The sequence below is a fragment of the Nannobrachium achirus genome (assembly GCF_963921795.1).
Source record: "Nannobrachium achirus genome assembly, chromosome: 1".
Classification (NCBI taxonomy): domain Eukaryota; kingdom Metazoa; phylum Chordata; class Actinopteri; order Myctophiformes; family Myctophidae; genus Nannobrachium; species Nannobrachium achirus.
Genome location: NC_137810.1, coordinates 2,779,327 through 2,798,311, shown reverse-complemented (window position 1 = coordinate 2,798,311; position 18,985 = coordinate 2,779,327). Strand labels below are relative to the sequence as shown.

Genomic DNA, 18,985 nt, shown 5'->3' with positions numbered 1-18,985 from the left:
CATATCGTTACAGTCTTACGAAACTCAAAGTGCTACAAGTTACATTGCATAAACACAGCAGTTAGTACAGGGGCTTATACAGATTTTGGTACCACCCAAGGTGACCGTAAATGTTTTGGATTTTCTTCTTCGTACATGTCTCTAGTTTATATTTTGCTATGATAACCCTTTCTGAGAAGCAGCTTTCGGCCCCCTCAAACTTGTGAAAAGTGATGACTCATCACTTTTCATCCCTTTTTCAAACCACTAAACCGTCGTTTTTAGCGCAAGGAATATTTTCGTGCAAAACAGATGCTTGCAATGGATTCAGAATCATTAAAGACCCCTAGCTTGACCCCTCATACTTAAAGCAGATTATTTTTTACCTTTTTTGTCCTGTATACATAGGCGCAAATCGCGGGGGGGACAGGGGTTACGTGTCCCCCCCCAGGTCCAATTGGTACCCCCCCCAAAAAAAAAAAATCTGAAAAAAAAAGTTTTTTTTTCTAAAAAAAAAAATGTTTTTTCAAAAAAAAAAAATCTTTTTTTTGAGAAAATAATTATTGATGACATTTTAAAGTATTTAAGAGTGCTGCTGGAATAACTCAATAGATAGTTCCCCCAGGAATCCGCGGAGAAAAAGTATTGATTCCGCGGAGAACAATCCTGATAATGCGGAATTCTGCGGAGAACATTTCTTGATTCCGTGGACATTAAAAAACAACCTAAAACCAGTAAGACTCTCTAATCGGGAGATAAGCGACCGTAGGTCTCGCTAGAAGAAGGCCATGTGAGAAATGAGGGGTGGGGTCTCCGCGTTGCCTTGGCGGACGAATAGGTACCGGCCCAGGCTCTCCCGGACGCTCCTAGGCCGAGTTAGGGCATTTTATGTGAGCTGCAGTGGAGGGGGTCCTCCACTGGGGGCGCCACCACTTTTGCATCCGTTCTGGAGCACCAGGAGTGGGTGGTCCCCGGGAATTCCCCGTGAGCAGCCCTGTGGGGGTGGTCATTTGGTCATTTTTGCACATTTGGTATTTCTTTTACACCTGGGGGTCCCCCAGGGACCTGGGGGTCCCTGGAACTCCGGGGGTCCTTGGAGGTTGTAGTTTGGCAGGCAAGGAGTTTGTGTGGAAATTTTGGCATGGATCGGGGCAACGGTTGTGGAGATATGAGCAGGGCAAAAGTGTGACTCACTCACTGACTGACAGACAGCCCGTGGAGCTTTTGATAGTAAATGCGACCTACGGTCGCAATGACCAGTTATCAAGCTAAAAATTATATAGTTCTAACAATCAAGTAAAACCCTTCATGAAATAGCTACAATTAATTGTAATTAGTGGTTAGAATAATCAAATAATCATTTTTGAGAATAAAAATCTAATATTAAATCTATTATTTTTTAATTGCTATGGTTTTTAATAATTACTTTCTGTTGCAAAGACTATATTGTCATCCAAACCATGCCCATAGTAAACACATTTTAGAGGATATCCTACCTACTACCTAGAATAGGTGTAATATTTATTTATTCTCTTCTGCATTATTGCCAGGACCATAGAGAGGAACTATAGTTCAGGACACAGTTTCTGTCAGGAACGATTGTGGGACCGGACCATCCAGCAACAACAGCAGGAGGGAAGCTAAGCTCTGTATGAGGTGGCCACTGGTCAAATCATGTACAAATCGTTTTATAATAGTAGTAATAACAGTTGACTCTCAGTCTGAGAGTCTCAGAGTGAGTGATGACATCATAATGTGGCGACTTTGTTTTGGCTGTGGTGGATACACTCTCTTGCTGTGGTGTGGAAGAAGCCAGAAGGACAGCATGATTTTTTCATTGGACTATGTTTTCATTGGACTACATTTATTGGAATTAAATGGATACCGACCTCACAACCTGTCCCAAGTTGCTACAGAACTAGAACTGTACATTTCGGGAGGACCAAGTTGACCAACAAGCAACAATGGTAACTAGAAAAGAAAATTTCTACGAAATTTTAAGTGTGCCTGCAGCTCGCTAAGTCTGTGCAACCTTGTGTAGCGGTTGGTGTTAGCATTAGCATTATTAACATTAGCATTTTTTTGCATAAACTTTAACATTATTGTTCTTCATATGACACCACCCACATGTCTGTACGACAAACGGTTCACGAGAAAACAGGTCACTTCCTGTTTGGTGAGGGGCACTTCCTGTTTGGCGAAATAGGCCCCAATTAAGTTTAAGGACTCTTAATCTTGTCATTTGACGCAACCCGCGTGTCTGTATGACAAACGGTTCACGAGATCAAGGGTCACTTCCTGTTTGGTGAGGGGCACTTCCTGTTTGGCGAAATAGGCCCCAATTAAGGTCATGGACGATTAATGAATTAAAGCTGCAAGCAGCGATGACCGGGCCCTCGCAGCTCTACCCACGTCACAAGGCCAGCAGCCAATCAGAAACCAAACAGGAAGTCAGCCATTTCGACTAATTAGTGGCGTTTTGGCGCATTTTTGGCCGTTATCACGGGTCGCACTTTAACGACAGTTTTGTGAGAAAAAAAAAGTTTTTTGAGAAAAAAAAAGTTTTTTGAGAAAAAAAAAGTTTTTTGAGAAAAAAAAAGTTTTTTGAGAAAAAAAAAATTGAAAAAAAAAATTGAGAAAAAAAAATTTTTGAGGAAAAAACATTTTGAGAAAAAGAAATTTGAGAAAAAAAAAATTGAGAAAAAAAAATTTGAGAAAAAAAAAATTTGAGAAAAAAAAATTTGAGAAAAAAAAATTTGAGAAAAAAAAATATTTGAGAAAAAAAAATTGAGAAAAAAAAAATTTGAGAAAAAAAAATTTTGAGAAAAAAAAATTGAGAAAAAAAAATTGAGAAAAAAAAATTTTTGAGAAAAAAAATTTGAGAAAAAAAAATTTGAGAAAAAAAAATTGAGAAAAAAAAATTTAAGAAAAAAAAAGTTTTGAGGAAAAAAAAATGTATGACACCAGCCGCGAGTCTGTACGACAAACGGTTCATGAATTATAGAGGCACTTCCTGTTTGGCGAAGGGCACTTCCTGTTATAGAGGGGGCGGGGCTTAATCAATTACAGCTCATCCCTATTGGCCGGAAAAAGACCAAAGTTGTGTGAGCATTTTACATTTTAAATGACGTTGCTAGGCAAAAGTATGGCAGAGTTATTTGGCGCCAAAGTTTCTGGGTTTTTTTCGGAGTCCCCCATTCAAAGTCAGTGGAGTTTTTGGGCGTAGTTTTTTGCAAATTACGTCGCAATGGTAACGCGGATCGGAAAGAAAAGTAATAGCACACCATTCCCGGCCGAGCCGCACGTTTTGATGTATATATTGCGGGGGTTGTGCGGCAGTTATTACGTGCCGAAGTTTCCCCCATTCTAAGTCAATGGGGTTTTTTGGCGTCGTTTTTTGCGAATTACGTCGCAATGGTAACGCGGATCGGAAAGAAAAGTAATAGCACACCATTCCCGGCCGAGCCGCACGTTTTGATGTATATATTGCGGCGGTGGCGTAAATTGTGCGGCAGTTATTACGAGCAGAAATTTGCAAGAACATTACTTACTGACTGACTGACTTAAGTATGGCGGATTACAATAAGTGTTCTGCTATTGCATAGCAGGCACACTTAACTATTTACTTTTTCATGTAAGCTTTGGTTGTGTTGGTTATTGCAGTAGTGATAACTTGAAAAGTAAATAAATAATACATCATAAAACCGTTAAGGCCCGTATCTGAAGGAAAATGAGGGGGTAAAACTGGCCGAAAACCGATCTCTGCACGCCAAAAAAACGAAATCGCATCGCGCACGCGCGCCCGGCAGCGCGCGCGGCGGCGCGCGCGCGAGGACCCCCCCTATGCATTCCGTGGATCTACGCGGCTGCCTGTATAGTAAAGTTAATGGGACACCGACTCTAACGGGTGATAACATCAATTAAGCGACTTCTCAAAAAGGCTTATCATAAACCAAAACGTAAACTAGAGACATGTAGGAAGACAAAAATGTAAAAAACGTACGGTCACCTTGGGTGTTACCAATTTGTGAAAATATCAGTATTAGCCCCTGTACTAAGTGTGGAGTAGAGGTCTTCACAGGTCAAAAAAACGAACCGAAATGGACCGTCAAATTTCGTCCTGTTCCAAAATAATAATCATTACAAAACCAAACCCGAGTGGCCCCATAACGGTCTCGTCCGATTCTGTCCCGTTCCGTCTTTCTTTCTTTTTTTACACACCGAAACCCGTAACATGTTGTCCCGAAATCCCTTTATTTCTGAGGTTCCGAGAGACCCGGCCATTTAATCATTATTAAAATCCCCTTTCATGTACCGAGATCCCTCACTCACGGCAGCTGTGCGGCGTGCGCTGTTAACTGATTGACAGGCAGAAGAAGGCTGCCAAGGAATCTAATATTAACATCGAAACAAATGCCAGGGATAAAGGAATACTTTTAGGCTATTTTCTATCTACAGAGGTAAGTCATTTTCGGTTTGTTTGTCATGGTTTAACTTGTAGGCGAGTGCTTTCTCATCAGCCTGACAGGCGACAGCAGGAGTAGCTGCTACGCATCACGCACACGCATGCATTATGGACGCACCAAGCTCTTTTCCCCCCCGCTGTAAATCTGATCCTAGACCAGCATTATCATCTCTCAGTTACACAGCCATTCATCATGTCGATGCCTCGCTGCTAATAACGGACCTGAATCTGATCCTAGGTCAGCCTAAACACAGCACAGCACACACGTTAAACACAACTCCAGTTCGTTGCGTATCCTGATCATGGCGCAGCAGCGCACGCCAACGCACAGATTGATTGATTGCTTGCTTGCTTTACAGTTTGCATAAAAAGCAGAAAGTACACACACGTCACACACACAGTACGGGTCCTATCGGGTCCTCTCGGGTTATACACATGATGATTACAGTTAGGGCTGTCACGATTAGGACGTTCTGGAGACGATTAATCGTCATACAAAATAATCTCGATTGACGAATATATCGTCTTTTTTTCTCCTTCATTTTATGCTACTATGATAGTAGGCTATGAGCTTTACTCATACTGTACACCTTGATTTTGAACATCAGTTCAGTGGTGTAATTTGTAAAGTAACTATTAAAGGGATAAGAAACCCCGCCTCTAATTTGTTTTATGGGATTTCAGAACATGAAAAGATTTCTAAAATGTAGGCGTGGTTATCTGCCGTTGTGGGGGGAGGGGCGGAGTAATACTTCTTCTATCAGAGAGAGACAGAGCGAAGCTGTCAGCAGTGGGCACTTGTTGCCTTTCCATTTCGGAAACATTTTTTAAAACCAGCCATTGGAGGTGTAAAAAGTATAAAGATTCGGCAACTCCATGTTCTGTAACAAATTAAAATGTGCAGGTATTTTACAAACAAGCTCTCTGAGCTTTTATCCATGGACACACTTTCTCCAGCTCTGGACCATGGAACCAGAGAAGAATGGATGCTAGGCTAACGCTATAGCTATTTGCTGTGTAGTGTGTGTGTGTGTGTGTGTGTGTGTGTGTGTGTGTGTGTGTGTGTGTGTGCGTGTGTGCGTGTGTGTGTGTGTGTGTGTGTGTGTGTGTGTGTGTCGTGACAGTGCGCGCGCACACACAACGTCCACACACACGAAAACTAGCAGATCTACAAGCTCACAACGCGTCGCGGGGCGTCGCTTTCGCGACGCGTTGTGAGCTTGTATATTAGCTATGTAGCCTAGCTAACAGCCGTAGCAGCAATAGCTTCTCATGTAAACACGTTGGTTTCGGCTCTACGGCTATTAGCTAGGCTACATACATAGCCGATATACAAGCTCACAACGCGTCACTTTCGCGACGCGTTGTGAGCTTGTAGATCTGCTATTTTCCGTGTGTGGACGTTGTGTGTGTGCGTGCACTGTCACGACACGCACACACACACACACACACACACACACACACACACACACACACACACACACACACACACACACACACACACACACACACACACACACACACACACACACACACACAACTACACAGAAAATAACACAGGCACCACACAGTGTAACTGTCTGTTGACAGAGCCTGCTCTTCTCTCTGGCTGAAACAAGCATACAGTGAAACCACGCCCCCCCCTTGATACGACTCTGTAAAACAAACGTTAATATTAATTAGATATGCCTACGTCACATTACACCACAGAACAGTGATAGCTAATATTTAATGAGTGGCGTGAAAAATTTCTTTTTGACCTAGAAACTGGAAGTACACAGAAATAGCTACAGAGACAGCAGAAAGCTCTGAATTAGAGGTCTTCGGATCCACCCGGGGTCCGAACCGCCCCGAACCGGGTAACGGGGCCGTTTATGTGCAGTGAGGTCGGGGCCGGGTCGGAGCCGCCGCCGTATGTCACGGGTCCTGGGTATCTGATAGTGAAATCGCCGGTTCCTGATCCCCGAGGGGAACCGAGTCAGCCGAAATTGAAAATAATATGTGCACAGATGCACTACAACGATTTCGCCACCAGATGGCCCTAAATGATACAGCATGTAATCTTAAGCCTAGATAGTGAAATGAAGTTGTTTAGAGGAGACACTGTCTGCGTGTCTGGGGCAGTTATATTATTATTATCAAAGATGTGATATTAACGTAACGTGTTGGTTTGTGGTTCACAATGGAGTTGTCATCGCGTTTTGTCATGCTCTGCAAAGCATATAATGGAAACTTCAAAGCAGACTATAAACAACAACAACACATGCGACAGAAAATGATAGCATTAGCATTGGCTAGCCAGAGAAGAAGGAATAAAGAAAACATGGATTTATTTGTACAAACTGTCCGCAATGATTGACTTACTGGTCTGGGAAAACATCTTGTTGTGAGGAGAGGCACGCAGCATGGCTGAACGCAGCAGCAGTACTGCAACCATTACCATGGCGACGTTTAGGTAAGAAAGTAGTCTCATACAACTCTTAATATAATAACGTTGGCATTCGGGGCCACAGGTTCGGGTCTCGGACCTCTCATTCTGCGCGGGTATCGGATCCAATTTGCATATTAATAGTACGGGGCCGTCGGACCGGGTCCGTCACGTTTCGGGGCGAGACGGGTAACGGTTCTGAAATCCCAAATTATAGACGGGTCCAAATGGGTCCGGTTCCATTTTCCCCGGGTCCATTTGGGTTCGGGTAGTTAAAATTGGACCCGTGAAGACCTCTACTCTGAATCCCCAAGCCTATGGGCAAATTGAACCATATCACTGCTCCCTATCACAAGTGACTCATTGATATAATATATATTTATAGAAAAAGTGATTTTGTGTTTCATGGACCTTTAAGTACATTTACGTGCAAACTTTAGCCCTATTATACAGTGGCTATTTGAAAATAGCCGATCTACAAGCTCACAACGCGTCGTGAGTCCTCTGGTCATTTCGGGGTCAGGGCCCCCGTGAAGACCTCTAGTGTGGAGTTGTGTGGTGTATGCAGGGGTCTTCAACAGGGGGTCCGCGACCCCTAGGGGGTCCGCGGAGGTACTGCAGGGGGTCCGCGAAATTAATGCTTGGGGAAAAAAAAAAAAAAAAAGATTTAAATTTTTTTTTCTTTTTTTTTTCCCACATTTATGTTAAAAAATAAATAATGATTCTATCCATTTTGAATAGCTTGAATGATTACTATGCAATTGACAGATTGTTGATATTATTGACATTTGTTCTCAGTTAATAAGTAGTATGTTTAGAAATGGTAGTGGTACGGCCCACCATGCTCGCTGTAACTTGTACTTGTTTAAAATAAAAAATATGTCGTAGCCCCGACCCCCCCCCCCCCCCCCCCCAACCTACGAGGTGGTAGGGGGTCCCTGCTCCATCTCCCCATCAGTTTGGGGGTCCCCGGCCTGAAAACGTTGAAGACCCCTGGTGTAGAGTTATCATTATTATAATTATCATACTTACCTTAGACAGACCACTGGTGAATATTACAGGTAATAATTATTATAATATTAGAGGTAATAATTACCTTAGACAGACCACTGGTGAATATTACAGGTAATAATTATTATAATATTAGAGGTAATAATTACCTTAGACAGACCACTGGTGAATATTACAGGTAATAATTATTATAATATTAGAGGTAATAATTACCTTAGACAGACCACTGCTGAATATTACAGGTAATAATTATTATAATATTAGAGGTAATAATTACCTTAGACAGACCACTGCTGAATATTACAGGTAATAATTATTATAATATTAGAGGTAATAAATACCTTAGACAGACCACTGCTGAATATTACAGGTAATAATTATTATAATATTAGAGGTAATAATTACCTTAGACAGACCACTGCTGAATATTACAGGTAATAATTATTATAATATTAGAGGTAATAAATACCTTTGACAGACCACTGGTGAATATTACAGGTAATAATTATTATAATATTAGAGGTAATAATTACCTTAGACAGACCACTGGTGAATATTACAGGTAATAATTATTATAATATTAGAGGTAATAATGACCTTAGACAGACCACTGGTGAATATTACAGGTAAGGTGTGAGGGACAGCCAGGCTCTCATCGTCAGTAGAAACTTCAAAGGCAGTTTCCAGACACTGTACGGCCACTGGAATGACATCACATGACTTTAATACAGATCACATGACTCTTCAATATAGATCACATGACTTCAATACAGGTCACATGACTTTATAATACCGCAAACATGTTTACATAGCAGATACATAGTTTATAATACAACCGTGGACAGGTGATGAGAATTAGTACTTATGCTAAAATCACTTAAATCAATGCATCTGGTTCGTCCAATGTGATTGTGATGTCCATATCAAATAAATAAAACATAACATAACACAACCTCTGTGTTTGCATAATGAGCTAAATGTTGCCAAAAAAGCCTCTGCCAAATGGTGTCAGTGTGTTTTGAACCACCGAGACAAGTTATTCACAGCTCACCTTCTAGACTCTCCTGGGCGTCTGAACTCAGTTTCCCAGAATGCAGCTGGTCGTGGAGGAACTGGATGATGGAGACGGCCAGCCTCTTTGTGTCGTGTTGCGTTGTCATGGCGACGAAGGAGGAGAGGAGGAGGATGGTACCTCTGTGTGTGTGAGGAGGGAGACCCTGTACACACACACACACACACACACACACACACACACACACACACACACACACACACACACACACACACACACACACACACACACACACACACACACACACACACACACACACACACACACACACACACACACACAGACGTCAGTGATTCTCAAGGATGGGCGAACCTGTCAGCAGGGAGTGTTGGACGGGAGGAGTAGGACTTGTTAGGGAAAGTTAAGCCTATTGCTAGACCAATCTGGGAACTAAATCTAAATCACTAGTTTTCTTCACAAATGTGTTCATAAATGTGTCTGTCTACTATCACCTCTGAACTTTGTCAAACCCAACTCCCTTGACATACTTTGTGGGAGCCAATCAAAGTTGGGGGTATCGGGATACCCAGGGCCTGGGATTAAAGGGGGAAATATAAAAAATGGCCAATATGAACGAACGTATGAGGTGTGTAATTAGGGTAGGGCAGGTGGCAGGTGAGTCAGCGTTGTCACAATGCTCACTGTCACACAAAAGTAGCAAAAAATGCCGATCTATCTACAAGCTCACTGTGTGCCACGATGCGACGCGGTGTGAGCTTGTAGATCAGCCTATTGTTGCTACTTTTGTTGCTACTTTTGAAAATGTGACAGTGTCCGTGTGTGGGGGGTGCAGGTTTAATAAATATTAGTTTGAAAATGCACTAGAGGACACATTTCATGTCATTATGTGCAAATATAAAGTGACAAAATAATCCCACAAATGTAATTAACATCACCAGCTATTGAAGGTGGTGACATCACTCACATGAATCACTGACTGGTTAGCAAGCATGATGTAAGCACAGCCACACACACACACACACACACACACACACACACACACACACACACACACACACACACACAGTCTCTCTCTCTCTCCCACACACACACACACACACACACACACACACACACACACACACACATACACACACACACACACACACACACACACACACACACACACAGTCATAAGACTCACAACTGGGGGAAATAATCTGATCGGGATACCAATGTCATCCAATCAGGAAAGAGAAATCCTACAGATTTATATGAGATACTTTAATGGTTTCCTGTGGAAATAAGCTTAGTCTTTTCTAGGATCTCCTTTTAGTAGACCTTGTACCAGTTTACTGTACCGTCATGAAACTGTACCTTTTCCTATGCAAACTGACAATAAAGTCTTCAATCAATCAATCAATCAATCAATCACAGACTACAGAATAAACTTGTGAAACAGGAAGTAATGAAACATCATGCACTGATAAATGGCTTCTGATTTTTCATTGGATGAATAATAGTAGTCGGTCCCTAGCTGTGGTAATTAGTGGTCCGGGGACCCCCAGGGGTCCTTGAGGGGGGGTTCCCAGCAAAACGTGTAAATACATCATAATAACAATCATTTTAACCACTGTATCCATATTCAATACACTGGCTGTTCATAAATAGATGTACAAGCTCACAGGGTGTCAATTCGTGCTGCACTATCTGCTATTATTGAATATCTTTGAAAAAATCTTGAAAGTATTCGAAATCCTTTGAATAATTATGTGTGTTGCTCTGTTCTGGGGGGGTCCCTTCCTGGCTGGCACACAGATGGGGGTCCGCGGCCCCCCATCTGAAACATGGCATGAAACAGTTTGAGATCTAACTGGCTTAAAAGTGAAACAAATCCAGTTATTCCAGCACTATGGAACATTCTAGCAACATAACAGCTTAATGCTGTATTAATGTTATTGTTATAAATACAGACACACTTCATTTAATCACCTCTCCATTTGAATAAGACCTCTAAAACAACATAAATGTCACTTTTATCACTTTATATAAAACATAATGTCTTATCAAAGTAGAGTCTGGAGGAGGCGAACTTGACTCATTCCCACTCCAGGCTAAAGGCTAAGCTAAGCTAAGCTAAGCTAAGCTAAAGTTAGCCGCTGCTGCCCATTGCCAACAAAGGGCTTCAGTTAGCATCCTGCTAGCCGGTGGCTAGCTGTGTAGCTAACACCCCATGCCCTCTCTGCCCATGGATGTTAGCTAGTTAATAAGTCATTTATTAATTAGTTCTCGTATTAATTAGTGTCTTTAGGGAACAGAAGACAGAATGTAAACACAGTAAACACACAGTTTGATCCTACCAGCAGCTGTTCTCTGAGCTGTTAGCCTGTTAGCCTGTTAGCCTGCTGTTCCTGCAGCTTCTCTGTGGTGAACTCAACGTAGTGCCACAAGGATGCGGCAGTGACGTCATCACCAAGCGTCACGTACATGGCATGCGCTGTTTCTCAACAGGTGGTCCGTGGAACACTGGATGGAAGATAGATAGACATGACATTCATGTCATCATTATGACCTTCAAATCAGGGGCGGTGACGTTTCAATATTCAAATGGGTGCTCGTTTTTGACCCCGCCCCGCCCCCCCCCCCTCCCCCCCCCGCCCCCGCCCCCGCCCGCCTGCCTGCCTGCTCGGCCAGCCGCTTAGACAAAATGATAATGACCATTGCTATGTTTGGCCACTAGAGGGCACTGAAAACCCACAACGCTAATATGTTCCCCATTTTCAGCAGTTTTGTGACACTTTGGTATCATGCCAATAAAGCTCCTTTGAATTTAATTGAAAACCAATGAAACAGAGCAGCCTGAATTAAAAATGCAGACAGGCCTATACTTGAGTAACTGTAAATGTACAAACGTATTGGTATCAAAATATCCCATTTCATGTCAGCAAAAGAAAAGGCATTTTTTTTTCCATCATTGAGTACTTTATTTACAGTTTGCCAATAGTACAGTGGTACGATAACGATGTCATAAAATGAATGCACTGTAGGAATTTTTTATGACACACGAGCAATCATGACTTTTCAGCAATCAGTGTGTTTCAACATCTTAACACAGTAATTAATGCATGATATTGCACCTACATTAACATGCTACAAGCAGAAACAGACCTTTTTTTCCCAAGATCTTTGTCTATTTTAATTGTGGAGGAACATGTTTTTTTTTTTTATGTAATATTTTCTGTGTAAAAAGAAAAAGAGAAAAAAAAACCTAATAAATATTGTCAAAAAAAATGTGGATGAAACATCTCTCCCTCCCTGATCGCGGTCTGTCACCTTCACTGTGCCTGCTGCAGTGCTGCTTGGCCATCATGGATCTCTATAAATGAAAAGGGGGAGAGGGGAATAAAAAAAAAAGTATTACAACCATGACATTGACAACAATATTGCTACAGTAAATTACAATTAGCCTATTATAGTAAACCTTGCATCATGCAGTACAGTATTTTTTAGTTTTTTAGTACCTACCATTTATTTATCAGGAATGTGTTTCTCCTCTGGGCTCCTCTTGAGATGAAGTCATTGGCTATGACATCCAGGTCAATCTTCCTTGCCAAATCACTGTAACAGTCTAACAGAGCAAGGTGATTGAGTCTTCCTTGCCCCATTGTGGATCGCAGATAGGTTTTCAGTCTCCGTAGGCCAGAAAATGACCTTTCTGAGCTGCATGATGTCACAGGGATAGTCAGTGCTTGTTTCACCAGTCTTGTGAGTTCTTCACAAACACCTCTCCTGGTGCCTCCCTGGTCACCCTTCAAAAAGTTGACGACATCATTGAAGGTAGACAGGCGATGTCCTTGGGTCTTTGCCATCTCCAGGCAAACGTCACGATGCAGTGTCAGCCTGGCTTCATCAAAGTCGTCTCCATAGAATTGCATCATGCGTTTGCGTTAGCATTTCTAAAGGACAAGGGCACCTCGGCACAGGATTGGACGCTAGTTTGCTTTGCTGATCAGTGGGGGGAAAAAGTTTTATTTAGTATCACTTTAGTTAGTAGGCCTATCACTACAATATAGAAATACTCTGTTACAAATATAAGTCCTGAATTAAAAATGCTGGCATGCTTACTTGAGTAAAAGTCCAAAAGTATTGGTATAACATAAAAAGCCTACAAAAAGGAAAAGCTAGGCTTTAGGTCTATACTGTATAGACCTACTGTATATTTGTGTATTTATATTTTTTTGGCACTGTGTTGATAAGTAGTTCCTAATGTTTGGATGAATGGACCATTGTAAGTTCTTTGAGTTTGCAATATGCTTAGAAAAGTCACTTAAAATTGCAATCCATTATAGAAACGTTAAGCACTACTATTCTTTGTTGTGTTGTGTTTTTTTTTTTTTCAAACTGTTCTCGACACTCGGCTGTACACAACAGTCCTTTTTATTTTTCTTACTGTCCTGTAACCTTAACTGGGTGACTTAATTTCCCCTTCCCCTTCTTTGTATATACTTACTGATTGTTTAGACTTACTGTTTTCTCTTTTATTATATATTTTTTCTCTCTCATTTTCTTTTCTTTACATATCTACTGCATAGTACTGTGTTCTATTCGTCTGTGTCATTCAATGTTATATGATATACTTTAATGGTTTCCTGTTGAAATAAGCTTAGTCTTTTCAGGATCTCATTTTAGTAGACCTTGTACCAGTGAACTGTACCGTCATGAAACTGTACATTTTCCTATGCAAACTTCTAATAAAGCCTTCAATCAATCAAATAGGCTTTAGGCTACATCAATTATATGTAATTCAAAGGAGCTTTACTGGCATGATAAAATACTATAATGCCTCATTCACATAGGGAGCAGCAAAGCTAAAGTTTAGCTTGCTTGGTCAATGTTATCTCAATGGAAACCAGCTTTAAAGCTTTCAAAGCTTTGTTCTGTGTATCTCCTGTATCTTTAAAGCTGGTTTCCATTGAGATAACATTGACCAAGCAAGCAAAACTTTAGCTTTGCTGCTCCCTATGTGAATGAGGCATAAGAACAGTTCAGTTGAGATTTTTTTTTTATTATTTTGGAGGTGGGGGTAGAATACTGTAGAGCTACATGGCTACATCACACAGAGTAGACATACAGCCAGGATGTGGAGGCGGGCTATGACGCTGGGTGACGCCCTCGAAAGGGACAAAGCCGACGTGTGATATCGGCCGAGTGCCAGGAATGCAGTTTGGCCAGTTTGGGGCGAACGACTGAGAATCAATGGGCTCTCATAACAGTACGCTCAAGCACTCACGCGCCCCCTATGTTCCCGCCGCTGCTTCAAATAACGTGATAAGATAAGAATTATGATACATAATTCATGGTTTGTGTATGAGGCACATATGACCATATAATATATACCAGTAAGACTCCCTAATCGGGAGATAAGCGACCGTAGGTCACTTATCTCCACAAATAGGGCAAAGATTAGTTTTTCCAAAATCTTCCTGATCCATGTTGATGACATGAGTGTAGACATACTGTGTAGTGATTTTAGGGCAAAATCTGTAGGAGCAGTGTCCAAAAATGTCTTTTTAAAAATCGGCCTGGAGGTGGCGCTATATGGGACAGATTCATGACCGGCTGTCCCGGTCGCTCCTAGCCGGAGTTACGGCATTTTATGTGAGCTGCAGTGTAGGGGGTCCTCCACTGGGGGCGCCACCACTTTTGCATCCGTTCTGGAGCACCAGGAGTCGGTGGTCCCCGGGAAGTCCCCGTGAGCAGCCCCGTTGGGTGGTCATTTGGTCAGTTTAGCACATTTGGTCATTTTTTACATCTGGGGGTCCCCCAGGGACCTGGGGGTCCCTGGAGCTCCGGGGGTCCTTGGAGGTTGTAGTTTGGCAGGTAAGGAGTGTGTGTGCCAAATTTGGCATGGATGGGGGCAACGGTTGCGGAGATATGAGCAGGGCAAGAGTGTGACGTGTGACGTGTGACTGACGGACTGACTGACTGACGGACTGACGCACAGACAGCCCGTGGAGGTTTTGGTAGTAAATGCGACCTACGGTCGCAATGATATGAACTGAACTTACAGTATAGAGACCACATTTTGGTCGGATACTGTAGGTTCAGGCTAAACTGATTACAGGTCATAGTAACTTTGGTTGCCCTGACTACGAAATCATGATATACTGTATGTCACTAGTGGTGGAAAATTACCAACACTACGTGTCACTTTCTTCCTGTTACTTCCTTGTTATGATCTGGGAACAAATGAATGAGTCCCACGAGTCTTACTGTCATAAACTGTACTCTTTATATACTGTTCTCCTCCATCTTGGAGGAGAGAGAGAATTATCAAGCTGCCCCTATGGTACGCTCACTGTTTGTCTCCTTGTCTGACCCTCTCTAAATACAGCAATCTAAAAGATATAGTCCTTTGGTCTCTGTGTTTTATTTTAACTATGGATTTATAGATCCATATTTATCTTTAATAATTTATCTAATATAACGTTTCAACTTTTTATTTTAATGTAATAGTTATGTTGATTCCTGAACACGTGGTGTAGGCTGTAGGGTCGGGACCATAGAGTATATATAGTGCATCTCTCCATTCTGACATGTCCCGATCCCTATTACCTTAAAGGGGAACACCACCCATTTTCAATATTGAACTATGTCATTAATATAGCCTACCTAGAGGAGTTGTGTGGAAATAGAAAAAAAGGTTCCCCCTCTTCTGTGTTGCCTAGAACTGGAGGATTGATTTGGGGTTTTGTATTGTAAAGTACAACTTGATGACATCACACATACTTTACAATACAAACCCCAAAATCAATCCTCCAGTTCCAGGCAACACAGAAGGGGGGGAACCTTTTTTTTATTTCCACACAACTCCTCTAAGGTATATTAACTCATTCCCTGCCAGGCCCGATAGTCCCGAGATTATTCCAATGTCTTTCCCCGCCAGGCCCGATAGTCCCGAGAATTAAAAAAAAGAAAAAAAAAAATTCAAACATTTTTTTTTTCAATTTTTTTTTTTGACCCCCAAAAATGGAGTAGGCATGATAGCAATCGCGAAATTGCATGTTTAACCCCCATAGCAACCCCATCTTTCAAGCATGGCAGCCATTTTGGCAGCCATCTTTGTTAAACATAGTGGCTGTTATCTCATGAATGCCTGAACGGATTTCCATTCGGATTTTTTTGTTTGAAAGCTGTGAGCAATGTGAACACACGTGGTGCATTATCTAGGCATGGGTGTGCATGATCCGTGCACACCCAATTACATGGAAGTCTATGGAGACGAATGGCAGGTGGGAGTACGGAGGTATGTTAAAATGGCGGACATATTTCAATATTGAAAATGGGTGGTATTCCCCTTTAACCTCTACGGAAGTGTTGCCACTCCGACAATAAGAAGTCACTGTCGGAGTGGCGACAAGTCGGAATGGAGAGAGCCCCCCATACCCGGGTCCCTAGACCAGGGGTTTTCAAAGTGGGTAACGGGGCACCCTGGGGAGCCGTGGCGGCATTCCAGGGGTGTCGCGAGATCATTTGATAATTTATTTGGACACTAGCCTATTTAAAATTTAGTGTAATTTTAAACTTAAAGGGATATTCCACTTTCAAAAAACTTTTTGTCATTGTATGGTCTAATCAGGCTTGTATGAACACCCTGAACAGTTTTTAATTTTCTTCATTCAGTATTTAGTTATTTGATGTAAATGTTATCTGGCCCTCCAGGCTCAGGGTCTCTCCCCACACACACTCATTGTAACTTAAAACTCCATTTTAACCATGATAGATTAATTAAAAACACCCATTATTTTTTCTGGTGACTCATACTACCCTCCTAATACGTGCGCAGGCTGTGATTTTTCCATAACGTTTTTCATGTATTTTTAATAATTTTTTGGGGAAAATGGAAAAAATTGAATACAATAAAAATATACCAGTAAGACTCCCTAATCGGGAGATAAGTGACCATAGGTCACTTATCTCCACAAATAGGGCAAAAATTAGTTTTTCCAAAATCTTCCTGATCCATGTTGATGACATGAGTGTAGACATACTGTGTAGTGATTTTCGTGATTTTAGGGCAAAATCTGTAGGAGCAGTGTCCAAAAATTTCTTTTTAAAAATCGGCCTGGAGGTGGCGCTATATGGGACAGATTCATGTCGATGGGATCAGTGTAGACATACTGTGTACCGATTTGCGTGATTTTAGGGCAAACATTTTAGGAGCAGTGTCCAAAAATGTGTTTTGCAAGAATCGGCCTCATGGTGGCGCTAGAAGAGGGCCATGTGAGAAATGAGGGGTGGGGTCTCCGCGCCGCCAAGGCGGACGAATAGGTACCGGCCCCGGCTGTCCCGGTCGCTCCTAGCCGGAGTTACGGCATTTTATGTGAGCTGCAGTGTAGGGGGTCCTCCACTGGGGGCGCCACCACTTTTGCATCCGTTCTGGAGCACCAGGAGTCGGTGGTCCCCGGGAAGTCCCCGTGAGCAGCCCCGTTGGGTGGTCATTTGGTCAGTTTAGCACATTTGGTCATTTTTTACATCTGGGGGTCCCCCAGGGACCTGGGGGTCCCTGGAGCTCCGGGGGTCCTTGGAGGTTGTAGTTTGGCAGGTAAGGAGTGTGTGTGCAAAATTTGGCATGGATGGGGGCAACGGTTGCGGAGATATGAGCAGGGCAAGAGTGTGACGTGTGACGTGTGACTGACGGACTGACTGACTGACGGACTGACGCACGGACAGCCCGTGGAGGTTTTGGTAGTAAATGCGACCTACGGTCGCAATAAAAAATAAATGAAAAAAGTTATTGAAAAAACACGGTCTGCTCACGTATTAGGAGGGTAGTATGAGTCACCAGAAAAATAATGGGTGTTTTTAATGAATCTATCATGGTTAAAATGGAGTTTGAAGTTACAATGGGTGTGTATGTGGAGAGGGCCTGGGCGTGTTGGGCCTGGTAACATTTACATCAAATATCTAAATACTGAATGAAGAAAATTAAAAACTGTTCAGGGTGTTCATACAAGCCTGATTAGACCATACAATGACCAAAAGTTTTTTGAAAGTGGAATATCCCTTTAACTTTAAACTAAGTACAAAGTTAGTACAGAGTTCTAACCGAAATGGCTATTATCTCAATGTTTTCCTCGCATCATAACCACTAAATTATCGTCACTGTCAGTGTCAGGCACACAACGCCGACAGAGTTGTGTGCTTGTAGATCTGCTGTTTTCACCAGTTTAGTAAATTTTTTAGATGATAAATACAAAACTGACGGTTTTGGACATACAAGGTTTTCCACGACGATATGCTATAAATATATGGGAGTGAAAATTGTAGGGGTGCCTCGGATGAAGAAGAAAAAATAGACTATGGGGTGCCCTCACTGCCCTGAGAAAAAAAGTTTGGGAACCCCTGCCATATAGATGACAGTGAAGTGTCAATCTAAGGACTTTCAAAACCTTTTTAAAGCCTTAATATTGATTGATTGATTGATTGATTGAAGGCTTTATTAGAAGTTTGCATAGGAAAATGTACAGATTCATGACGGTACAGTTCACTGGTACAAGGTCTACTAAAAGGAGATCCATGAAAAGACTAAGCTTATTTCAACAGGAAACCATTAAAGTATCTCATATAACATTGAATGACAGACAAATAGAACACAGTACTATGCAGTAGATATGTAAAGAAAAAAAGAAAACAGTAGGTCTATACAATCAGTAAGTACAGTATATACAATATATACAAGGAAGGGGCAGGTAACAGTAAGTCTAAACAATCAGTATGTACAGTATATACAAGGAAGGGGCAGGGAGGGTAGGGTTGGGCTAGGTTTTTTACCAGTTGCGAACGGCTGCTGCCTGTAAGTGGTTTTTCAGGGCATTTTTAAAGGATGCTAGTGATCCACACTCCTTTATGGCCTTCGGTAAGGCATTCCACATTTTTGTGGTGTAGCAGAAGAACGAGTTCGACCCTTTCTTTGAGTTGACTCTGGGTTGAACGTGATCTGTGGCACTGCCTCTGGTGTTGTAATTATGGACATCCTTAACGTTTATAAAGTATTTTGACAGGTACTTGGGTATCATAGTGGTGTGGT

The 18,985-nt window shown here is 42.0% G+C and overlaps 1 protein-coding gene across 1 annotated transcript in view; it reads right to left on the bottom strand.

Annotated features, from left to right (window-relative positions):
• Positions 1 to 11,347, bottom strand: part of LOC308290546 (small glutamine-rich tetratricopeptide repeat-containing protein alpha-like) — a 34,959-nt gene extending 23,612 nt beyond the window's left edge. Inside the window, exons 1-3 of the mRNA XM_080732441.1 lie at positions 11,256 to 11,347; positions 8,935 to 9,100; positions 8,481 to 8,584 (exon numbers count right to left, since the gene is read on the bottom strand). Of these exons, the coding sequence (XP_080588567.1) occupies positions 8,481 to 8,584; positions 8,935 to 9,043 (213 nt within the window). The 5' untranslated portion in view covers positions 9,044 to 9,100; positions 11,256 to 11,347. The remainder of the gene's footprint in view (positions 1 to 8,480; positions 8,585 to 8,934; positions 9,101 to 11,255) is intronic.
• Positions 11,348 to 18,985: the final 7,638 nt, after the last annotated feature.